General features: G+C 38.2%; 1 protein-coding gene across 1 annotated transcript in view; it reads right to left on the bottom strand.

Moving 5' to 3' along the window:
* The window catches only part of XKR4 (XK related 4), a 97,464-nt gene that overhangs the window by 17,617 nt on the left and 54,235 nt on the right, over positions 1–25,612 (bottom strand). The window contains exon 2 of the mRNA XM_063300237.1: positions 11,489–11,688. Coding sequence (XP_063156307.1) covers positions 11,489–11,688 — 200 coding nt within the window. The remainder of the gene's footprint in view (positions 1–11,488; positions 11,689–25,612) is intronic.

Genomic DNA, 25,612 nt, shown 5'->3' with positions numbered 1-25,612 from the left:
TTCTTTCTTTCTTTCTTTCTTTCTTTCTTTCTTTCTTTCTTTCTTTCTTTCTTTCTTTCTTTCCTTTATATCAGAAATATATAGGTAGTCCTCAGTTAACAACCATTCGTTTAGTGATGGTTCAGACTTACGACAGAGCTGGGAAAACTGACTTACGACCAGTCCTCACACTTATGACTATTGCAGCATCCCCACAGTCATGTGATCATGGTTTGGGTGCTTGGCAACCAGTTCACATTTATGACCGTTGCAGTGTCCTGTGGTCACATGATTGCCATTTTCAACCTTTCAGCCCAGCTTCTGGCAAGCAAAATCAATGGGAACAACATGATTTGCTTAACGACCACATGGTTCACTTAATACTTACAGTGATTTGCTTAACAACCACCGCAAAAAAGGTAAAAATGGGTCAGATTTGCTTAATGGCTGCTTTGCTTAACAACTGAAATTCTGGTCCCAGTTATGGTGGTTAAGCAAGGACTACCTATAATATCAAGTTTCTTTGTGGGATTTTCTTAGCTACTTTAGCTTCCCTCTCTGGATGACATGATTTTAGTATGAATGATATACAGCCTGGTAGTAGAAAAAGAGATGATGACACAGAAACAAAAGCTTTAATTTCCTCCTCCTTTTTCTTCTCAATGTATGAGGTTAAAATAGAGAAGTGTAAGCCTCACACCCTCTGTTTCCTTCATCTCCATCAAGAAGAGATTTTCTGAACATCCCAAACAAACAGATGTTAGATGCAATTGAACACTAACTAGGAATTAAAATGCTGACAAAACCATATTCTTGGCAGCACTTAGCAGAGCCTGTTGCACTGCAATCAGCTTCGCATTGTAAGCTTTTGCCTGTAATTTCTTTGATTTTAAGCTGACAAATGTTTTGATATCAGCTCAGTTCTCTCCATTATGTGTCCTCTGAACTCCCATCTGGAGCCAATGCATGAAGAGCCAGTAAAGATTTTTCTCCATTTGCTTACATAAATAGTAATCTGAAGCAATGCCACTCTGTTAAGGATACCATCTTCACCAGGTGCACAGAGATGTAAAGAAGACGGCTACATATGGCTCAAAGTCTTTCTTGACATTTTCTTTCATAGCCTTTATTACAGCACAAATTCCTACGAAAATAAAATTAAAAACGTATTTTCAAAGAAAGGGCCAAGTTCTTTCCTTTGTTCTGTGGATCTTTGTTACAGAGGCAGATCATTTTTAAAAACAAAAATAGAATGTAAATGGAAAATAAAATTGTTTCTTACAAAGAGAAAAGAGGACAGGTTTTTAAAAAGTAAGAAATTAAGCATCTCTAGTTTAGACAAAATATTGGTAACTGAAAGAGCTGGAGTTTAAATATGAATGCAACTTGAGGAGGCTTTGTGCATAGTCACTTAGGGTCTTATCATTATCACTTTGTGTCTGAACTACTGCAATTTGCTCTATGTAGGGCTGGTCTTGAAAACCTCTTGGAAGCTTCACCTGGTCCAGCGTGCAGTACGCCAATAGTTGGCCAAATTTGCCCAAGTAATAGTGCTATTAAGGAAGCTTTACTGGCTGCTGGTTAGCTCTCAGGTGCAATTCGAGGGAGTGGTTGTTAAAATCCTACATGGATCAGGGTCTGGATAGCTCTGATGTTTGAAAGAGAAGAAATAGGAGTTTTATTATATCTGTTCTTCATGTACATTCCTTGGACAGCAAGAAGTTGCAAATATCAGTGACACAAAATTTAATCACAGCAGGGCCCAATATCTGCTCACAGCTAGGTAGTTTTTATGCTTTTATACTGCATTGAAGGAATCTTCAATTTCTCACTGTATTGGTCTTTAATATGAAATAAAGCTGCACCTATTCCTTTAGTATATGACTGGAGCCCACTTTTATCATGTCTATCTTACCTGAAAATTAATCCAAAGAAAAGTAGATTTTCCTCTGAACTTGGCTGTCATGTAATTGTTACATTGGCAGTATCTGCTGTCCCAGAAGACATAATGTCTTTGAAGGTGGATCTCATTAATAGAGAGAGGCATGGCATTTTATTCAGAAATGCATGCATATTTTAAGCCAAACAATCTCTAAAATCAGTTATTAAGTGAGAAGCCCAGTTTTAACTAACAACCCTTATTTCCTATTTGTCTTTTAAAATTGGAAAAGTACAGCCTTTTCAGGAGCTGATACAGACCACAGGGACCGAGGAAGAAGATTCTACCTCAAAGAATCCTTCTGGAAAGAAAAGGATTCCTGCCTTTGCCTTGAAGAAGAGGAAGTGACAGGTGATGCTGATGAGAGACCCCCTTTTGAGAGGGATTCAAATAGCAATCAATCATCCAGACAGCCTCTCAAGAGAAGCTTTCCTGGGGAACACATTTTGTAATGTGATGGAGAGATTCCAAAGATGGTTTAAGCCTATTGACAAATATCCCTTTCTGACCCAAACAGACATAGTCTGAAAGATACTGCAAGGGACTATAAAGAATTGGGCAGGAGGGCTAAAGCACTGGCAGCATATGTAGTGTTATTTCTCTCCTTCCTGTTGAAAGTTGTGGCCCAGGAAGAAAGAAAAAAATAATGGCACTGAACAACAGACTATACAGATGGTGCCAATGGAACAGTTTGGATGCTTTGATAATATGATGTGTTTTCAAGATCAGGGACTGCTGGCAAGAGAGAGGCTGCCTCTCATGACAACTGGAAAAAAATGCATCGAGAAGGTCCCTTCCAGTGAATCTTGTGTGGGAGGGAGAACAGACCTCAGAAAATAGTGTGACACTAAATATCAGGAATGGGGCTAGAAGGGGTGTACAGAATGTGGACACATCCAATCATGAGCATGTACAGTAGATATAGGAAAGAATAAATCAGACTGTGTGATCCAATAATCCAATGTCTTTGTACAAATGCATAGAGTATGGGGAAAAAACAGGAGAAAGAACAAGACTTAATGTAGGATGTCAAATATGATTTAGTACAAATTACTGAAGCCTAGTGGGATAAAACTAATAAGTGCAATGTTGCAATTGAAAGACATAATTTATTCAAATAAAAAGATAAAAAAGAAGTAGGAATGGAATTATATGTGAAGAAATGGTACACTAGTATGGAGATCCAGAAATCTGAGTATGAGGGTTCAGTCAAGAATATTTGGACACCAATACAAGGAAGGGGAACAGGAAGATATTATTGTGAAGATGTTCTATAAACTGATATACCTGTCCTAAGATCTGGATAATGCCCTCTTGGACAAGATTACAGGAGAGTTGGGAAAGAGAGAAAAGTAGTAATAGGACAGATTAACTATCTAGGCATTAATAGAAAAAAAAATGTATCCATACTGTAAGATCTCCCAAATTCCTCATTGCCTTGTTAGAAGAAGAGATATGGGGATCTACTCACCTAGGCTTGCAAGGGAGGCCAACAGCAACAAAAAGAGCTTCTTTGGCTAAATCAACAGGAAAAAAAAGTGGGGGAGGAAGGAAGGTGTGAGCCAACTGGTAGGAGTGGATTTTAGAATAGTAACATTTTGGGGGAGAGGGCAGAGATCCTCAGCTCCTACTTTGCTTTGGTCTTCTCTCTCATAGGAGAATTGTGTTTGGATGAAATATAACAACTGAAAAAAGAAGGAAGTGGCAGTCCAAGTTTAGGGAACACTGGCCGTCCTATATTAAGTCTCAAGGACCAGCATCCAAGAGTTGTGAAAGAGCTTATGGATGTCCTCTTGGAGCATCTTTCTGTGATCTTTGAGAAAACATGGAGAATGGGCATAACACCAGAAAAATGGGAGAAAAGCAAATGTTATTCCTATAGTCACAATGTTATTAGAGATGGTCAGCTTGACATCCATACTGTGCAAAACTCTGGAACAGATTAGTAAATGGCCAGTTTGTGAGTATTTAGAAAAGAATGGCAGGAACCAGCATGGGTTTATCAAGAATAAATCATGTCAAGCCAATCTGATCTTTCTTAATAGAATGACCAATTTATCTTGCCATGGGAATATGATGAATATGATGCACCTTGACTTCAGCAAAGCATTCAACAAATTATTCCATGAGATTCTACTAGAGAAGATGACAAATTATGGACTGGACTATGCTGCCATCAGATGGATACAGAACTGTATGCTATACCCAGCAAGTGTACATCACTGGCTCAGCATCAAGCTAGATGAAATGTCATGTAGTATACTGTGAGATTCTGTTATACCCTGTGTTGCTCAATGAGGAATTCAAAAATAAGATTATCAAATTTGCAAATGACACAAAGGATAGGGTCCTATCAAATATCTTAGAGGAGAGTATCAAGATAAGCTAGAACAATGGTCAAAAACCAAGAAGATGAGTTTTAAAAGGGACAAATGCAATGTCCAACATATTGGTAGTAGAAATAAAAGGCATGAGTGTAGATGAGTCAGTACATGCAAAAATCATCTGGGACTCTTGCTCACAAGATGAACACGAGCCAACAATATAATGCAGCTGTAGAAAAGCCAAGGCCAATCTTAGGCTGAATCAATTATGACGTCAAGATCAAGATATTTCATTATTCCTTTGTGTTATGGGCTGAACAGGCTACACCTAGAATATTGCATCAGTTCTGGCACCACATTTTAGGAAGGAGATTTACAAACTGAAGTTCTGGCACCACATTTTAGGAAGGAGATGTACAAACTGAAGTATGTCAAAAGGAGAGCAACCAAGAAGAAAAGGGTTATGGAAGAGAAACTTTTGAAAGAGAGCTGGAAGCACTGGGCATGTTTAGCTTGCTGAATGGAAGACAGTGGAGAGTATCTGAATGGCTGTCATGTAAACAATGGGGCAAAATTGCTCAGAGTTGTTCCAGAAGGCAGAACAAACAATAAATTTGAACTACAAGGAAAGAGATTTTAGTTGAACATCAGGAAACATTTCCTTATAGTAAGAGCTGTTTGACAACGAAAAACACTGTGTCAGGAGGTGATAGACTCTCCTTTGCTGAACGTTTCTAAACAGAGGCTGAATGACCATCTGCTGGGGATTTGGTGGTAGTGAATTCCTGCAGTGGGTTAGTTCAGTGCATTGCACTTGTGGCAGCTCAAATCACAGACAGAAAATCTCAGCAATTAATGAGAAAAATATTCAGTATTATACGTAGATGTTATTTACTACAGTAAATATAAATCTATCTCACTCAATTTCCAAAGGCTGTGAGAAACTTATATCCACAAATAAATATTACATTAAATTAAAAACATAATGAACCTCAAAAGTGAAAGAAAAATCAAAAGCATAATATATCTTCCACATGCCCAAATATTCTTCTAAAGAACCATGTATTTATAGCCCTTCAAAAGTGCAATAAGTTGGATGAGATCTGGTTATTCAGGACAAACGTCCACAAAAAGGGGGATCATCACAGGGAAGGCACAACCTCATCTACTCAATCCCTGTAGATGGCATTAGTTCAAGAAAACCATCTCTTCCAGATCTCACCAGACAACAAATTCACTCAGGCACTATGGTTCAAGAAAGGAGTAAATACTTAGAAATTTCCAGGGATAAAAAACGGTGATTCAGCACAATCCCATCCCTCTTTTACACTGTTTCATTTTCATGTCAGTCAGAAATTGTTTCAAAAAAATTAAGGCTAAGTGAGACAAATCAAATGTACAATATTCAGAAGCACAGTTCATTTGACACCTCCTGGGTACAACTCAATATTTGAGGAGTGGTGAGTGGCCTTTTGTCTCTCCAAATTGCACTGGTGACTCAGTGAATAGCCAGTCTCCAAGTTTATAGTACAATATCTCCAGGGGAAGACTGTGCTGCAAATATTGCCGACAGTTGCACTGTACATGGGGAAGTAGCTCTTCATTGGCATCTCCAGATAGATCTGAATGGAGAAAGAACCTCTTGAATGTTGAATTGCATTATTCTGCCTAGTAAAATCTAACATGCTAGTGTCCTCTTCATTATAAAGAATCTAATTGTTACTCATTGCTTCATAAATGTATTGTTCATAAGATAAAAAAAAATAGATGCTGGGGTTCTGACACCGAATATCATCCTGATGACTAGTCTTCTCACCAGAAGAAAACAAATTGCTGAATAATAATTGTAACGCTACAATCCTCTGAAAATATTGAAACGGATGTGTGTTGATCATTGAACAATAGGCACAGCAATTGGCCTTTTCTTCTGAAGCTGCATTTAGCAAAGAAGAAAATGAAGAGGCATTGCTTTGGTATTTAAAAATAAAATCTGCTGCAACAGAGCACAGCTGTGAGAAATTAAGCTTCATTTATACAGTTCTATAGTGTTTCAGTCAGCCTCTTAAAGATTACATTATCTGAAGATCTACAGTGAATTGTCATTACGTTCAATTCTTGAGTTAGAGCTTGCCCTTTCTAAAGGGTAAAAAAAAAATCACAACACTTGTCAGTTTAAAAAGTTAGTCTGAAAATGCCTGGTGCTTAACTTCCCTAGAACTCTCACTGCATACTGTTTTCTCCTCTAGTTACACATTAATATTTCAGGAATAATATTATTCATCTTTATCAACTTAATTTGTTAGATTTATATCCTGCCTGTTTTCCAGGAGCTCAGGATTACCTTTCTTCATCCATTTTTCCACCTATGAAAGAACTCTGTGAGGTAGGTGGGGCTGAGAGATAGTGATTGACTATCACCCAGAAATCATCCACCTTGGCTGAAGGTGAACCTGAATGTCAGTTTCCTCAGTCTCATTTCAATGCCCACAGCATTAAACAATACTAGCAACTCTGAGAAAGCCCCTAGAGTATGTTTTAAAATTTGAATAGTGACAATAGTTACTATGCTATGTTCAGTGCTGAGCACTTCTGCATTATCCAAAATGGATTTAGACAGTTTGATCTTCTAACAAGAGAAGTTCCACTGCATGTTAATCTAATCTATTGTTCTGAGGAAATGTAAGCTCTTTCATCCATTAAAATTGATTTGATACGGTTAATGGCAGAAACATGATATGTAACCCAAAGCAACTTCTTGAGTTGTGAATATTTAGGAGGAAAGAGGATTTATCTGCATCTAAGAGTAGCAGGACACTGGCAAAATAGTGGACTACTACCATGCCCAGCTTGGGTTGATCCGGAAAGGAAGTGTAACAAGGACTTTAGCAGACATTTCAGCCCAGCATATCTTTATTATTAGGAATTCTCCACCCTATGTAAATCAGTAGGGAGGATATTGGTTATGCAGGCCCCAGTCAGATATAGTGAAGGACCATTACTGTGAGCAGTCAGGAGAAGAATTAGCTTTGGCTCCAAAGGTTCATTCGGCATCCACTCTGCAATACCCTGTCTTGGGGTGCAACTACCAGAAGCTTCTGAGGAAGATGTCCCTCTCTGTAATGGTATGTGGGAATGACCTTGGGAGACTGGGCAAAGAGTTGCTGCCTAAGGAATGGTCAGATAAGAGACAGCATAGCTCACAGCTGCATTGTGGGTGGACCAAGAAGCTCAGGAGGGACCTTCCCTAAGTTATCGGGTTGTAAATGTGACAGCGAGAGAATTGTACTTTCAGACTTGCAAGGTTCTGTTAATGTAGCTTTACAATAGAATAGAATTAGCTTATCTGGCTGTGTTTCCTGTCTGGTCTACCTGGTAAGGCTGACCTCTCTACCACCTAGTGGAGCTCCTCTCTGCCATCGAGTGATGGTAGTATCTGCCAATCTTAACTACCATTGTTGATTATTGGACTATGATAAGAACATCAGTTGTAATCTGATATAGTTAGAAGAAAAGAGTTAATTCATTATAATCCACAGAAATTCACCTGCATAAGATTTGTTTGCTGTTTATTGCAAATCTGCAGGTAAATTGGTTCACGTTTAAAATTGCCATTGAAAAGTTTGGAAAAAAATGTCAGTAGACATGACCTAATTCCCCCCCCCACCCCCAAAATAAAACCCTTTAGAATAGAATAACTGTTTAAACAATTTATTTATACAAACTAGGGAAAGCATACAGTCAGTTTTTTGGAATACTTTCCAACCCCTTTAGCAACCATGGGAGGCATGGATATCCTAGGAGGGGGACAAATGAAATGTGTGTTGTGACATCAAACTCAAACAACATGATTCAAATATTTGTGTATAACATCAGGACAGAAATGTGAAAGGCCAGAATTGGTGTTGTGACATTGTAATGCACATTTCATTACCTCTTGATCATCACAGGTTGTACTGGATGCCTGTTATAGAAGGGGTCTGAATTTTCTTCTATGTAACTAAGTAATATGTTACAACTTGGTTTGCATGTACTTTCCCTCCAGAAACTAATCAGTATGTTTGCATATGTGTTGTCCGTGTGTCTATGAGAGTCTAACCAGTGCTGCTGCATGGATATAACATCTTTATGTGTGCTTCTGCTGTCCCTTATTGATGTGTTTGGGTGTATGCATGCATGGAGAAGTGCAGGGTGGGCTGCGTATGCTGTGCTCCTAGTCTGGGTGATGTGGCTGTGAGGGAGGAAGCTTAGGATGGAACAGTCAGCAACATTCTGAGCAACCATCCAACTGTTTCTCCATATGCATTGTGTAAAATTTTCTGGCTATTTCTTTTCTGCAGCTCTTGGGCTGATCTAGCCCATTTTTCAAACTCAGTCTTTCTTTTGTTGTTTTCTCCCATCACACCAAATTTGGTGCCATCCTGTTTTCTGAGAATTATCCTGGTGATGAATGATCAGATAATGTCCTGAGCCCCATTGCATAATTTCTTTACAAATTCTGTTGGATTGGAAACAATAAAAGTGTTCCAACATAGAGTGCCAGAATAATATAAGGAGAGGTCAATACTTAAAAGTAACTGGTCTTAAAATAAAATGAAAAATAGTATACTATCTGACATACTGTATATCAGACTTTTTTTTTACGAAGGTATATTGTGCAGCATTGGCATAAATTTAACTATATCCATGTATAAAAAGACAACACAGATTGCTAAGGATAATGAAGTACAAAACAATATACAGTATTAAGGCAAAGGAACTGAATTTTGATAGAACTATCATGACTACAAGAACATATTTTTCCATGATAATGGTGTCTGCTGAAGCATTGTAAAATGCTGGAATGAATTTTCCTTTCTAAATTAATTCAACAGCAGAATATATGATTTAAGAAATAGTACTCCATTTTTTTATGCTTTCTGATGTATGGAAAGAAAAATCATTGACGTTACTAGATTAGGTCATTAAGGGCAAGATTTAGGAATAAAATCCAATTTATACATAAACAGACACGCACACAAGTAAAACTGTCTAGTTATTCTAATCAATAAGGCCACCCTCTCAACATACAGTTGCGCAAAATCAGAACATTTCAAATGTCAAGTCTGATTTCAAACACTATTCTATGCAAATGGTGAAGGTGGGTGGGATGTCTTCTTTCAACTTATGCACATGTATTAGAACGTTCCTGTGTATTATGTACATAAAAATGCGAATGGAGCCTCTGTGAACAGCTTGGTTTACTTCAAAGTTAAAGGCAAAGTTACCATTCAAGGAGAAACTTGGAAGGGAAAAATAAATCACCAGTTTATCAGAAAGCTGATTATTCCCAAAATGTATGATAAATCCATGCTCTTATCACACTGAATAAAATAAATTAAATTGATAAATTCACATGGCTGAATTATAAGAAGATTTTTGTATTACTGCTATTGGTTTGATGTTCATTGTTACTGCATGCCTATGATGTCTCTGTGCAAATTCCAACTTGACCGTTCCTGTGATTATCCTGTAACCTAGATAAAAGTTATTTATATTTTGAGGAACTAAGAAACATGTGGATTAATTGAATATAAAGTTGAATACACGTTTTATATACCTGCCTCCTTGGAAAACAAAGAGTTTGGGTTTAAACTATTTAATTAATTTGGAATACCTCCCTTAATTTCAGCTATTTACTATAGTTCTTTGCTGTTTGTATTTCAATTTAGCCTCCGAGGATCCACATAGGCAAAGGTTACATATACATAAACCTTTAACCTGGAAACTGCTTATAATAATAGAGGCTGAGAATTGTAGGCAAAGTAATTTTAATTTCATTGAGGACCAACCACTAAGCTTTGGGCATAGTTGCAAAAAGAATCAGTAGGTAGAATCTATTATTAGCTTTTCTCAGAGAGTTTATCTATCTAGGTCAGTAGGTCAGTACCTATTAATTATAATTGTCTCAATTTGGACTAGAGTCTACTCCTTATCACATTCTTCCAGTCTACAGATTCTAGTTACCAATATCCTACTTTAGAATGGTTAAACAGCACATGGTTTGCTACTTTCACAGTTTTTTAAAATTTATTTAATTTTTATCCCACCTTTACTACTTTTATGAATAACTGAAGGTGGCAAACATACCTAATACTCCTTCCTCCTCCTATTTTCCCCATAACAACAACCCTGTGAGGTGAGTTGGGCTGAGAGAGAGGGACTGGCCCAAGGTCACCTAGCTGGCTTTTTGTTTCAAAATGGTAACACAATTATACATAAGGACTATTAGTATTATTCCTTTATGTTATACATTTAATTTCTGTATTTCTGGAACTGGGTTTAATACATTTCAGAACAAATATGTAGTTAATCCCACTTTGATTTTGAGAATAATTTGGTTTGCTTGAAAAAAAAATTTTTTTTAAGTATAAGCAGACTGAGTTTTCCCCTACATTTCTCTAGAAATAGTTCAGAACCTACAATAATTGCCAGATGTATCCTAGATGTCCCAGAAAGGAATAAGAATACAGTAGATATGGGTAAACATTCTTAGCTTGATGGCTTGCAATTTATATTTTTGCTTCAAGCGACATGGCTAGTGACAGGGCCATCTATGGGATGTGGTAAAAAAAGCCAAGACATCACATAAAAAATGGGCAGAATTTTTGTGCACCATCACAGCTGCCATCTTGGCTGTTTTAACCACACCCTGCAGACACACCTGGAAAGTGATGTCATATATCAGATTGAGTGAAGCCAAAACAATTTGTCCTTTTGTGCAGGTTTTGGAATTTGGGGAAGGGATTTTAAGGAGTAAAATTGACATTTTAGGCCTTTACAAATCTTTAAGCAATTATTTCAATCCTTACACCTCCCAATTTACTCCTGATTCATATGCATATGCATACTGTAGGTACATACACACACACACACACACACACACACACACACACTGAAAATGTCAAATTTGCCCTTTCAGGAATTTTATGGGGCTGCAAATAGCTTATGAACTATAAGTTGCCCATTTCTGTTTTAGGATTTATATACAGGATCATTAGATCTGCAAATCTGTTACACTCGAATATATCCTGTCCAGTCTGGTAGAAAGCTGATGTAATTCTACCTTTTAAAACTATACTAAAGATCTTTAATTTGGTCAAAATCTGATGAAGCAATGTTATCGCCCATGAAATGAAACTGAATCTAACCCAGGTTCTTATATATTTATACATATAAATCTAGAAAACTGTAATAGGGAAATCCTTACCTTGAAGGGCCTGAAGAGTGCGTGTCTGTACAACAATGCAGAGTTGGAGGACCAATTGTGGGGCACTTTCCAGAAATGTAGCAAGCAAATGCAGCATACTCACATCTGCATACTCATAGACCATTTTCCAATAAAAACGCCACCTGTCATTCTCTCCACTCTGTCTACTCCGGATGCCCAAATATATAGTATGGAAATACCTAAAAAGAAAGTTTGAAAATAGAACTAAAAATTGTAGTATAGTATAAGGAAATTTTAGTTTAATATTCTACTGTACTACCAATATGGTAAATATAAATGATTAGAAATATATTTATTAAACAGAACACATTAAGTGCATCTATAGGTATAGATAGTAACGGCGTTCCGTTTAGTCATGCCGGCCACATTACCACGGAAGTGTCTACGGACAAACACCCGCTCTTCGGCTTTGAAACAGAGATGAGCACCGCCCCCTAGAGTCAGACACGACTGGACTTAAAGTCAAGGGAAACCTTTACCTTTACCTTATAGTTATAGATAGTTACACTTTAGCAAATGCTCTGATTACATCAGTTGAGAAGATCAACAAAAGGAGCCAGGGGTATCTGCTGGAAGTGGTTCAAAAAAAATTAAGATAGTAGCCCTGCCTCTTTTTTTCACATGGCATGATCCATGTGAAAAAGGGTCAGGGCTTCCATCACATGGTCATGGCATTCTTGACCTTTTTGTCCTCAGTCTTTGTGGACACCAAGCATAGGTTGAAGTGGGAAAAAAATCAAACAAATGTGTGATTAAGCAAGGTTGGCCACTGTAGCACTATTAAAAAGCAATACATTAGAATTGATCAGATATGATTTGTACCTAAGCTGTTGATATTGAAGCCCCGAATGAACATTTTGAAACTTTTTTTAGAAAACACATGTTATAAATGGACAGATTCCAATTTAATGTTTTTTAAAAAATAAGAGCAGTTTGACAGTAGATGAAATTGATTATTGGATGTGTTCAAGCAGAGCCTAGATACCCATCTGTCTGAGGTGCTATGATTTGGATTTCTGCACTGAGCAGGGGGTTGACCTCACCTAAACGTTGCCTTCCAACTCTATGATTCTAAGTGTCTAGATTATGTATCTAACTTGGGAGGATTTTTCACAAAATGATTTGTGATATAAAGAAGGCCACCTAGAGTCACTTGCAAGTGAGATGAGCAGCTATATAAATTCAAATAAAGAACAAAGCAACTCAAACAAACAAACCCTAGTAAGGTTAACTATGGAAGCAATTTTCACTCCAATTCTAAATGCATAAAACTAGCACCATAAAACTATTTCTTTCAGGACAGTCCCACAGAGAAAGTTCTAGGGATAAGTTGAAAATCCGCCAATTTAATGAAGATTGGCAGACTCATTTCTTACAGTTAATATTGTAACATTTACTGTATCAAGTGGTCTTTCCAGCAAATGTAAGACTGCAGCCTTAATCATTCTGTATATTCAAGGAGCATTTCTACCAACAGTAGTGTCTGAAATATCTATAAAACATTTGCAGAATGTATTAGATTGGGGCTTCAGCAAAGGATCGTTACCTTGTCGTGGTGCTGGAGCTTGAGCACCTCAATGATGCCATGAGCTAAACCGTGAAGGGCCACCCAAGACGGGAAGGTCATGACAGAGAGGTCAGACTAAATGCGATCCCTGGGGAAGGTAATGGCAACCCACCCCAGTATTCTTGCCGTGAAAACTAAATGGATCAGTACAACCAGAGATATGTCGGTATACCATCGGAAGATGAGACCCCCAGGTTGGAAGATGGTCAAAATGCTACTGGGGAGGAACAGAGGATGAGCTCAACTAGCCCCAGACGTGATGACGCAGCTAGCTCAAAGCCGAAAGGACGGCTAGCGGCCGACGGTGCTGGTGGTGAACGGCAAATCTGATGTTCTAAGGATCAACACACCATTGGAACCTGGAATGTAAGATCTATGAGCCAGGGCAAATTGGATGTGGTTATTGGGGAGATGTCAAGATTAAAGATAGACATTCTGGGCGTCAGTGAACTGAAATGGACTGGAATGGGCCACTTCACATCAAATGACCACCAGATCTACTACTGTGGACAAGAGGACCACAGAAGAAATGGAGTACCTTCATAATTAATAGTAAAGTGGCTAAAGCAGTGCTTGGATACAACCCAAAAAACGACAGAATGATCTCAATTCGAATTCAGGGCAAGCCATCTAACATCACAGTGATCCAAATATACGCCCCAACCACAAATGCTGAAGAAGCTGAAGTAGAGCAGTTCTATGAGGATCTGCAGCACCTACTGGACAACACGCCTAAAAGAGATGTTATTTTCATCACAGGAGACTGGAATGCTAAGGTGGGCAGTCAAATGACACCTCGAATGACAGGTAAGTATGGCCTGGGAGAACAAAATGAACCAGGACATAGGCTGATAGAATTTTGCCAAGACAATTCACTCTGCATAACAAACACTCTCTTCCAACAACCTAAGAGACGGCTTTATACATGGACTTCACCAGATGGACAACACCGAAATCAGATTGATTACATCCTTTGCAGCCAAAGGTGGCAGACATCTGTACAGTCGGTAAAAACAAGGCCTGGAGCTGACTGTAGTTCAGATCACGAACTTCTTCTTGCACAATTTAGGATCAGACTAAAGAGATTAGGGAAGACCCACAGATCAGCTAGATATGAGCTCACTAATATTCCTAAGGAATATGCAGTGGAGGTGAAGAATCGATTTAAGGGACTGGACTTAGTAGATAGGGTCCCGGAAGAACTATGGACAGAGGTTCGCAACATTGTTCAGGAGGCGGCAACAAAATACATCCCAAAGAAAGAGAAAACCAAGAAGGCAAAATGGCTGTCTGCTGAGACACTAGAAGTAGCCCAAGAAAGAAGGAAAGCAAAAGGAAACAGTGATAAGGGGAGATATGCCCAATTAAATGCAAAATTCCAGAAGTTAGCCAGAAGAGATAAGGAATTATTTTTAAACAAGCAATGCACAGAAGTGGAAGAAGACAATAGAATAGGAAGGACAAGAGACCTCTTCCAGAAAATTAGAAACATTGGAGGTAAATTCCAGGCAAAAATGGGTATGATCAAAAATAAAGATGGCAAGGACCTAACAGAAGAAGAAGAGATCAAGAAAAGGTGGCAAGAATATACGGAAGACCTGTATAGGAAGGATAACAATATCAGGGATAGCTTTGATGGTGTGGTCAGTGACCGAGAGCCAGACATTCTGAAGAGTGAGGTTGAATGGGCCTTAAGAAGCATTGCTAATAACAAGGCAGCAGGAGATGACGGCATCCCAGCTGAACTGTTCAAAATCTTGCAAGATGATGCTGTCGGGGTAATGCATGCTATATGCCAGCAAATTTGGAAAACACAAGAATGGCCATCAGATTGGAAAAAATCAACTTATATCCCCATACCAAAAAAGGGAAACACGAAAGAATGTGCAAACTATCGAACAGTGGCACTCATTTCACATGCCAGTAAGGTAATGCTCAAGATCCTGCAAGGTAGACTTCAGCAGTTCATGGAGCGAGAATTGCCAGATGTACAAGCTGGGTTTAGAAAAGGCAGAGGAACTAGAGACCAAATTGCCAATATCCGCTGGATAATGGAAAAAGCCAGGGAGTTTCGGAAAAACATCTATTTCTGTTTTATTGACTATTCTAAAGCCTTTGACTGTGTGGACCATAGCAAATTGTGGCAAGTTCTTAGCAGTATGGGGATACCAAGTCATCTTGTATGCCTCCTGAAGAATCTGTATAACGACCAAGTAGCAACAGTAAGAACAGACCATGGAACAATGGACTGGTTTAAGATTGGGAAAGGAGTACGGCAGGGCTGTATACTCTCACCCTACCTATTCAACTTGTATGCAGAACACATCATGCGACAAGCTGGGCTTGAGGAATCCAAGGCTGGAGTTAAAATCTCTGGAAGAAACATTAACAATCTCAGATATGCAGATGATACCACTTTGATGGCTAAAAGAGAAGAGGAACTGAGGAGCCTTATGATGAAGGTGAAAGAAGAAAGTGCAAAAGCTGGCTTGCAGCTAAACCTCAAAAAAGCCAAGATTATGGCAACCAGCTTGATTGATAACTGGCAAATAGAGGGAGAAAATGTAGAAGCAGTGAAAGACTTTGTATTCCTAGGTGCAAAGATTACTGCAGATGCTGACTGCAGTCAGGAAATCAGAAGACGCTTAATCCTTGGGAGAAGAGCAATGACAAATCTCGATAAAATAGTCAAGAGCAGAGACATCACACTGACAACAAAGGTCCGCATAGTTAAAGCAATGGTGTTCCCTATAGTAACATATGGCTGCGAGAGCTGGACCATAAGGAAGGCTGAGCGAAGGAAGATCGATGCTTTTGAACTGTGGTGTTGGAGGAAAATTCGGAGAGTGCCTTGGACTGCAAGAAGATCAAACCAGTCCATCCTCCAGGAAATCAAGCCAGACTGCTCACTTGAGGGAATGATATTAAAGGCAAAAATGAAATCCGTTGGCCACATAATGAGAAGACAGGACACCCTGGAGAAGATGCTGATGCTAGGGAGAGTGGAAGGCAAAAGGAAGAGGGGCCGACCAAGGGCAAGATGGATGGATGATATTCTAGAGGTGACGGACTCGTCCCTGGGGGAGCTGGGGGTGTTGACGACCGACAGGAAGCTCTGGCGTGGGCTGGTCCATGAAGTCGCGAAGAGTCGGAAGCGACTAAATGAATAAACAACAAAATTAGATTGGGGGGGTAGTCAAACTGTGTTTTGAGGAACCTTTAGGATTCTGTGGGGTTCCATGAAAAATGAGGGACCAAAAAAAAAGTTCATTCAAAGAGCCAGTTTTCTACCACTACAGCTTTGTCTCTTGATCAGAGGTTCCAGGATGTTTTTTTTTTTTTTTTTACAATTAACAGGTTCTGCTGCCCGAAAGAGTTAGAAATTCCTCTCTTAGATCCAGCATGCCCCACTTTCCAGATTAAGGTTTGCTTTTGTTTTCTGAATGATTTGCTGGGAAGAAGGGAATATTCCAAAAGTGGGTGGGGGCAAGGAAAAGAAATGGATGGGAATGGAATGAAAGCATTTGAAGTTAATTAAGCATTTCTTTCCAGGTATGTTATCATCTTCCTCTTGTTGTCCCATTTTCTTATCAAATTATGTGTGACAAAGGCAGAAAAATCTACTCATCTTTTAGTTAAGTGTAAAATAAGCGGCATATAAGAATGTAATATTTCAGAGATTCTACAAAGATAAATAAGATAAAAGCAACATTTGTATTGTTTGGCATAGAAGAAAAGTGCTGATTTCATGCCTTCTACATTCTGATACTTATGCAATTACCCAAGTATGCCATTTGCTATATTATATTGAAGCACTTGTAAAAAGACAAGGAAAAAAAAATCTAATGGCTGATAACAGATAAAGGGGAGATTGTCTAATTTGCTTCCTGTATCAAATAATACATTAAGCAATTTAGCAGCACTATAAACAGGCACTCTTTGTGTCATCTTTTAAGAACAGAGAATAAAAATCTCTACAGTTAGGATTTAGATATAACAACATAAAATGAACTGTAATTCAGGTAAGTGATTCTCTTTAAAAATTTTTCCATTTATTTATATTTCCTTGTTTCCCTACCTATTCATGGGAAAAGTCATTTCTTAGTCTATGGCTACTATATACAGTATAGGGATCTCAAATAAAAGGTTTTCTCCAAGCCTTAGATCCTAGATTGTCACCTGAACCTAAAAAGGGATTCCACCTCCCTGGGAAAGGTAAACATTGCCTAAAAGCCTTCTGGTGCTTCTTTGTGGGATATCTCAAAGGCCACCATGGATAAGCAGAATTTGCCAGAGTTGTCCCTAAAAAGGATATAAAAAGGGAAGGCCTTGTAAGACTCTGAGAGACCTGGAGGTAGAATATTCATCAGAGCAGTGACCTCTATTTGTTCCCACTGCATTCTACATACATGTATTTTTTTCTCCATTGTTTTCTGTCCTTTGAAATCAATCCAAAATGTGTTGGAAACTTGAAATCACTGAAATAATCCTTATTAGATTCAACTGATTAGATTTTCTCCAAAGAATGAAAAACGTTGAACCATCTGATCATTTCAAAGTATACAAAATTATACTTTGAATGGTAACCCAGGGCAATTGATAGTCTGATGGGAGGAAGAAGAAAAAAACCTGCCTTTTTGGGCATATGGGAGGATTGGGGATATGGACACACACACATATATATACATACACCCATATATATATACATATATAGGCACACATACACACACAAACACAACCAACACACACAGAGAGTATATATATGATAACATTTTTGTCCATTTTTGTTATCACACATTGTAAATTAAATCATTGTTGCCAGGGAGTTATAGCAAATATAAAAGATATTATACAAGAAAGTGAGACCATGGACAGAGCATCAAAAATGGTAAGCCAGCTTTCTCTCTCTCTCTCCCCCTCCCTCTCTCCCTTGCTCATATACAAAGAATGAAAGAGGCAAAGGAAGAGAAAAGCAGGCTCTGCAATTCAGTGTGTCCCTTTTCATCTCCCCATTAGAGTATGTGATTGTATTTTTGTGATTTGGGTTTTTTCCATAGCTGCCACAGTACAGATCCTTGCTTTGGAGAAACAAATTGGGACCAGAAGCACACTGAAACTCAGAAATAGGCCAGAAAAGGTTCAGATACAGCCATTCATCCTCAGGGAAATGAACATCCATTTTGAACCATCTCACTTTTGGAGATGGATTTGGTTCAGCCTCAAGAATATCCCTAATTTTAACACCCCTGTGGATAGCAGATACCCAGTCTATTCTGTAGTCCAGCCCTGAGCTACAACCTTTTCTTTACTAAATACCAGCTTTAAATGCTAGTCACTATTCTCAAGCAGAGCAGTACCACGGCAGATTTTAAATGCGCAATTGAGACACACTTTGTGGAATACTGCCTGCTATTATTACCTTTTGGAATCAGTACATGGAAAAAATAATTTTATTTGCTGTAATTATGTACATCCTTAGGTTTTAACCTAGAAAAATGGATATCTCAAAGTTTGATGACTAATTTACTAAACAAAATCCTAAGTAAAACAAAAAGCATACGCATCTCATAGGGAGCTAAGATGTTGCTTAAACTTGTACAATCAAGCAATATTAATAATAATAATAATACACAATACTGCTGGATGAACTGAAGCAGCCTATCTTGACACTTTCAGTGGATGTGATGAAAACCCTCACTTTTCTGTGCCTTCTCTGAATTTTAGAAATGGCCTTAATGCTATTCCCATTGGCAAAACTGAAGTAAAACAGCAGGACAACACTTTTGTTGTCTGGCTCAGTCTTGGAGAAGTATGTTCTTCCTCCTAGCATGAATCTGCTTTGGTGCTGAAACTCATAAATAGATTACTGGTTATGCCCAGGTTGGGAAGGCCTACAGTACCTATTTGGGGAGGGCATTCTACACCTTTTGAATAAACATGCATTCACCCACATTTTATTTATTTTTAATATTCTTTCTTCTCTTATTTATGAAGAAATCGGTGGATTTTATCTTTTAAGAAAGCAAACCAAACTAAATTCTAGTACTTATACACTACCCAAATTCAGTAGGCCAAATTCTGCCCTGTATGTTAAAGACCAGGCTAGATCTGTCTGCCTGTAGTTAAAATGCAAGCATCTGTTGCAGGAGTGGGGAGACTTCATTCTAAATCCAGACTTTTAAGAGCTAAGTACTAAACCCCTTTGCCTAGCAGACAAATCTTTTACTAAATAGTACTCAGACATGTTTGAATGTTCCCTTAATAGAAATGGTCCCCTGAGTGGATGCAATAAATGTAAAATTCCCTAGAAGGAGGATTTGCTGTTCAAAAGACCACTCATGGGAACTTGTTAGGTGGATTCATTTAAACTAGGCTTCCTGTTACAGAAGGTGCATGTTTTATAGCCGCATTTGGATCTTGTCAGACTTGATGTGAGATAGCCTCAGACTCTATACCATTCTCCATAACAGAAGGTGGAATATAAATTATTAAAAAAATAAATAAACGCATGTAGCTCAGGCTGAATCTGGAAATAATTGCAGTGATTCTCAGTCTCCAGATAATTTCCTGCTTGGAGTACAGACTTCTATTATTTTCTGGAGGATGGGGGATGTATAAACACACACAACTTTAGAACTATTGAATTTTACTCCCTTTTATTATAATGTTCATTCAAGCAATATTTTGCTGTTTATTCCTAGACCTAACTATTTGTTATGGAAAAGTTATGGAACTTTGCACATGAAATAAACAAAGTAGTAATATATAAGGAAAGGTGTATCGGATTAATTTTTGGAAGATATTGCAAAACATTTGCAAGTAAATTTGCAATAACCAGTACTTTAACTTTTTATAGGACTCTTTTGAAATAGCTGAAGCAACTTCTAATAATGTTCACCAAATCTACAAAGGCAACCCATAAATATTAACAAAGGTTACACCAATGAGCATTTCAGTCTTTCCAATATATCTAGTAATTCTATGGTAGAAAGGCCTTGATGTCACAAAAGAAGGATTTACATTTAAGAATGTTTACTTAGAAATTTCACGTTGCTATTTCAGTTTATTTAATTATTTAACTGATTAAAATTTTATGTTACCTCAGTCTAGCACTTTCAGTGCCAGCAGAGTATAACATATAACAACAGTTAAAATATTCCCAGTACAGTTTGTAACAAATAACAAAGTCAAGATACAAACAGTAACAAAAATCTAAAAAAAATAAAAGTGGTGCAATAGGGACCTTTCATCTTTCACAATACTTCATTTAAGAGAAAGTCCTCCCAAATAATTCCCTTTTCAATAGTTTTTCTGAAAGTCATCAGGGAAGGAAGGAGTTTGATCTCTATAAGAAGGCCATTCCAGAGCATCAATGATGCCACAAAACAAAAACAAAACCAAGAAAGAAAAACAACAGTGCCTTCTAGCCATAGCTCCCCTCACTTCCTGGAATGTGGGACTACAAACAACTGCTCCCTACAAGTTCTAGTGGGTTGGGCCAATTCTGGTTGGAGCAAGCAGTCCTGCAAGTACTCAGGTGCCAAGTCATGAATGACCTTATAGGTCATTATAAACTTTATAGCACCTTAAATTGTACCCAGAAACCAATAGACTATCAGCACAGGATGCACAAAAACAGTGTTATGTGCTCCCATTGCCAGGAGCTGGTAAATATGTTGGCTGCTGCATCCTGGATCAGTTGCAGTTTCTGAGTAGTCTTTAAGGGCAGTCCTATGTAAATCGATTGCAGCAATCCAGCCTAGTAGTAATGAGGACATGGGTTACTATAGCCATTTCATCATACATCAGTTAAAGTTGCAATTGGTGTACCAGCTGAAGCTGGGCAAAGGCCCCATTAGCCACTTCTTCCACCTGCTGTTCCAGCAGCAGCCATGTGTCTAGAAGGACCCCAAATCATGAACTAGCTTCTTCATAGGTACTGCCTGTCCATCGGAAATAACATTGGCATTGACAGAGAGCACCTATGTAGAAACAGTAATTCTGTCTTATTTGGGTTCAGCCTGTTGCCTCCCATCCAGACCTTCCAATCCACCAGGCAATGGGAAAGAACATCAATAGTGTCTTCCTTACAGGCCAGGGTAGTGATGAAAAACTATTATATGGCCTTATCCAATGGCTTCATATAGATCTTAAAGAGAAAGGGAGAGAGGAATGACCCCTGTGGCACTTCACATATCACAGGCCATCAGGGTGATTTACTATTCCCTCCCTCCCCACTGACTGAAACTGCCTGCAGAGGAAGGAGCAGAACCAGTGCAAAGCCTAGCCTCCAATCCCCAATCCCTGTAGGCAGCCCAGTAAGCTACCAAAGTAAGGTACTTTTATGGTATACAAAGATGCAAGGGGTCCAAAAAGATGAGGAAGGATGCACTCAAACCCTTGGATACAGGGATGACTTCTTCAGCAATGGGTACACCACAGTCTGCTTCACCACTGCTGGTAACTCTCCCTCTGACAAGGAGACATTGCCAATCTCCTGAATCCAAGTAATTTGCCAGCCCCACTATATAGTCCAGATCAGGAACAACTACAGGAAAGCTAATGCTACCTTTATTGAGATTGGCTATAATAACAGAACATTGCAAGTCTGATTGTGCTGTATGTCTTCCCTGTTCTTATACTCCAGTGAATCAGGGAGTCATCTGCCTGAGCCACTTTTGAGTGACATCTTGTTTCTCAGGAATTAAAAACGTTTCAACCCTTTTTCTCTAGGTAATGGTTCTTGCATACTTTATCAAGGTCATCTTACTTACTCTCTACATTACTTCTCCACCCACTCCCTGCAGCAATGAGGAGATGATAACTTAGACAGCACCCTATCTACTTCCTCACAGGTCACAGGCCAAAAATGTTCCAGATAACATTGTTAGATGGTGCTCCATCAAGGACTCTGCAGAGTCAGGGCTTCAGCAAATCTGAGCAGTTTTATTAGTGAAATGTTATGTGAATTGGTCACAACAGCCAGTTGTGAGATCTCCATGTTGCCCTTTTCCCAAAGTGGAGATCTCCATGTGGCTTGTTGACATGATAAAGGAGAAGTAAGTATGCTTTGCCTCCCTTATCATCATGGTGTAGGCACATACCTGTGCTCAATCAGATTTTCTTATTCTCTTCTTGTTTCCTGAAGGGTCTCAGAAGACCAAGGTGCCAACTGGGATTGGCCACCAGGAAGAAGCTGCTCAGGAGCAATACTGTTCAGCATCCAGTATGCTTCCTGTTTCCAGTTGTGCACCAGGCACTGGATAGAAGTGTCTGCAAGAGAGCTTGGAAATTTTCCATGTGCCCTTTGGATGCCAGTTAAATCCATTAGGTGTTCAGGGTAATTCATCCAAATGGATCTCACTACCTTAAGGAGGTCACAAATGATTATCAGTTGTAACTGGATCAGAAGATGATCTGACCATGGCAGCAGGATGATGAAAATTCTCTCCATCTCCAAATCACCAACCATCTGCTGAGATGGAAAGGCAGTCCAAGGTGTGACTGCCAACATGAGGCAGACCCAAAATTACTTGAGACAAGCCTATGGTCTCCATGGAAGACATGAATTTCCTAGCAAAACAATATATGTTTATGTCAGAGGGAAATACGCTGATCCAGAAGTTTACTGCTACCATGAACAGGAGCTATATGTAGAAGAATTTTTGGTGACTGGGCCACCTGAGTTATTCTACTACTTTACGCAGAATGTCCCAATACTCCATCTATCCCATGCCAGCTGGACTAGCACTGATGATATGATATGACAACCTCCATAACACTCCATAACACTTGAGCGAGCAAAGTAGTTTAATAGACTACAACATAACTATATTCTCTGGTAGTGCTGAGGTGTTGCCTTCAAACATTTTCTGCCTGAAAAAGTTACCTTAGTTGCCTAATGGCAAAGCACACCATCTGCTCTAGACATGCACTTCTAACATGTTGCAGTTTTAATTTGTGAAAGTTTTTCTTGTACATTTTTAAGATGAACACCCTAGTTTTACTATTTATATTTTCAACATTTCCTTTCTTTTCATTAAGTTCATCTTTGAAGCATTATGCTATTTTCTAAGCACAGCTTATTTTGCAATAAGACCAAATTATAATAGTTGCTACCCTCTCCCCCTAAAATAAGTAAGATTGTGCTGCATGTGCTGTATGATCCAGAAAAAAAGATGCAGCTGCTTTAAAGAGTTGCAAACAATGGTACATCTGCCTGGCACAGCACCTTTTTTGGAAAATCTTAAATGCTGCTTTGCTCACCTATTTAAGGGCAATAATGTAAGGCAGGTACTGTTGAAATAAATGGTGCCCATGCAGCAGCAGTGTTTGATCTCAGTCTGAATTCTACATAGTGTTGATGTTTAACATCTTTTTTTTTCTCCTATGGGGACTAATTATAAAATAATGCAGAGATCTGAGAATGATCCACTTACCATGATCCTGGGGATATTTAATGCTAGGAAAATATAAGGATCTTTTCTCAGTTATGATATACATGCTCATTCTTTGCTTTACTAACCTATTTTTTAAAAATAATTTCTACACATTCATACTCTGTTTCTCAGAGAAATGTTTAAAGGAAAAATTACCAAAATAACATTAGCCCCCCACACACACCCCCACACCCCCGGCAAGCTGTATTTGTATCCAAAGATGTACATGATGCTCACTGAATTCAAAATTAGACATCAGGAATTTTATTTTCTCAGACTAAAAGTTCAGCATTATTTTATCAGCTTTTTATTTTCTGTATTTAAAATGTCATCCAACATAGTTAGCCTGGATAACATTTGTGCTTGCAACATTCCCTTTTCTGTTTCTTATTTTTGATAAGGTCTTTTATGCACAAGGAATTCTAATTATGCTTAAGCATGGATCAAACTTTTGAAAGGCATCCTGGTAAAGATGTTTGAAGGATCTTTAAAAGTGGTAAGCTACCACCACTTTAAAAATATACTTTATTGTTATTATTATTTTAATTGTCTGGATTTCCACATCATTGAAGCCATGGTTTGTTTAACCATGATTCTGAATAAAGCCCCATTGGATTCATTTACTTTTCATGTTTCTAAATCACAATCTCAAGATTTACTTGGGTTCAGCACATTATGACTTAAAGTTATGTGTGAACACACAGTCAGTGCATCAGAATAAAGATGGGGAAATGAATTCCAATATTAATCCCAGTTAAAATAGAAGTTTTTTGCTGTATTGTATTGTATTTAATAGCATGTCTCCTTTGAGCAATCTTCCATTTCATTCTTCATTGGTATTTATATATTGAGGACTAAGGGGATTCTACTATCCACATGATATTATGTTCAAAATTACAGTTACACTGACTATACTCACTGCAAGCTATGTTCATAGATCCTATAATTTGTTAAGGCTAACAGATGTAGGCTGCAAATATGCATCTAGTGATTGACTGGATTTTTGCAGCCCTAAATTTGTACATAGTATATACTGGAAAATTTAATGCTAGTCAAAGCTTCATTTATGTAAATATATCTCAGTTGCTATACTTCTAAAAGAAATGGATTTGAAAGATGCATAACAGAGGGGGAATAGTCATACCTGGGGATGGCTAGTGCCCTAGAGTGACTTCTGACAGACCTATTATACTCACAGTCTGATAAAGAACTCTTGGCCATCTAGATTCCATTACGTTTTTACTTTTATTGTATTTATTGTATTTATAACTGTTCTGGTTTTAATTCTATTTTATTGTAAACCACCCAGAGTCCCTCCTTGGGAGGGAGATGGGTGGTGATAAAGTATGATAAATAAATAAATAAATAATTGAACATCTAAATACGTACCAGATACATACTTTTGAAGGTAGTGTGGCTTAAAACTCTATTACATAACAGTTTTAGGCACAGGAGTCCCATAGTTCTCCCTTTGTATGTGTCTCCACATGTCTCCCTTAAAGTGTCCTTCCTCTTCCTATCAGCTGCAGTGTCTCCTGAGCTCTGTAGTACCACACTACACATGTGGAAGAGCACTTGAACAATAACAGTTTTATCTGAAAGAACCCTCTGTCTATTAAAGTATCAATATAGCATCGATTCCCATTACTCCACCTGGGTTGGCTTCATCCATGCACAGTTACTGCAGAGTCGTTGTCATTGCATCCTGCTCTGTATTGGTTGGCAGCAATGTCCAGTGCCTGACAGTGTTGCAATACTATCTAATTTTTACACTTTTGTTGCCTACTTCTCAACTATGTTACTGCTGTGTATGTAAAATCCTGGAAAAGGTACAGTATTTTAATATGCTACTAGCATAGCAATGCCCTTGGATTTTCTATCTATCCCATTTTTAATATGTGATTTTAAAATTTAGGGTGCAATAAATAAATTTTGTAATCATGGAATCTCTCTTGCCAACTAAGTAAAATAAGTACATTCTGTAAATGTTTGGTGAAGGCCAAACAGAAAAAAGTCTCCTCCTTTTAAATTCATAGCAGCTCGTAATTGGTTTAGATATATATAAGTGTACATATACAACATTCTTGTGAAAAAAAA

The sequence above is a fragment of the Candoia aspera genome, chromosome 3 (genome assembly GCF_035149785.1).
Source record: "Candoia aspera isolate rCanAsp1 chromosome 3, rCanAsp1.hap2, whole genome shotgun sequence".
In the NCBI taxonomy this organism is placed as follows: Eukaryota; Metazoa; Chordata; class Lepidosauria; order Squamata; family Boidae; genus Candoia; species Candoia aspera.
Note: the sequence above shows the minus strand (reverse complement) of the source record. Positions and strands in the feature narration are given on the sequence as shown.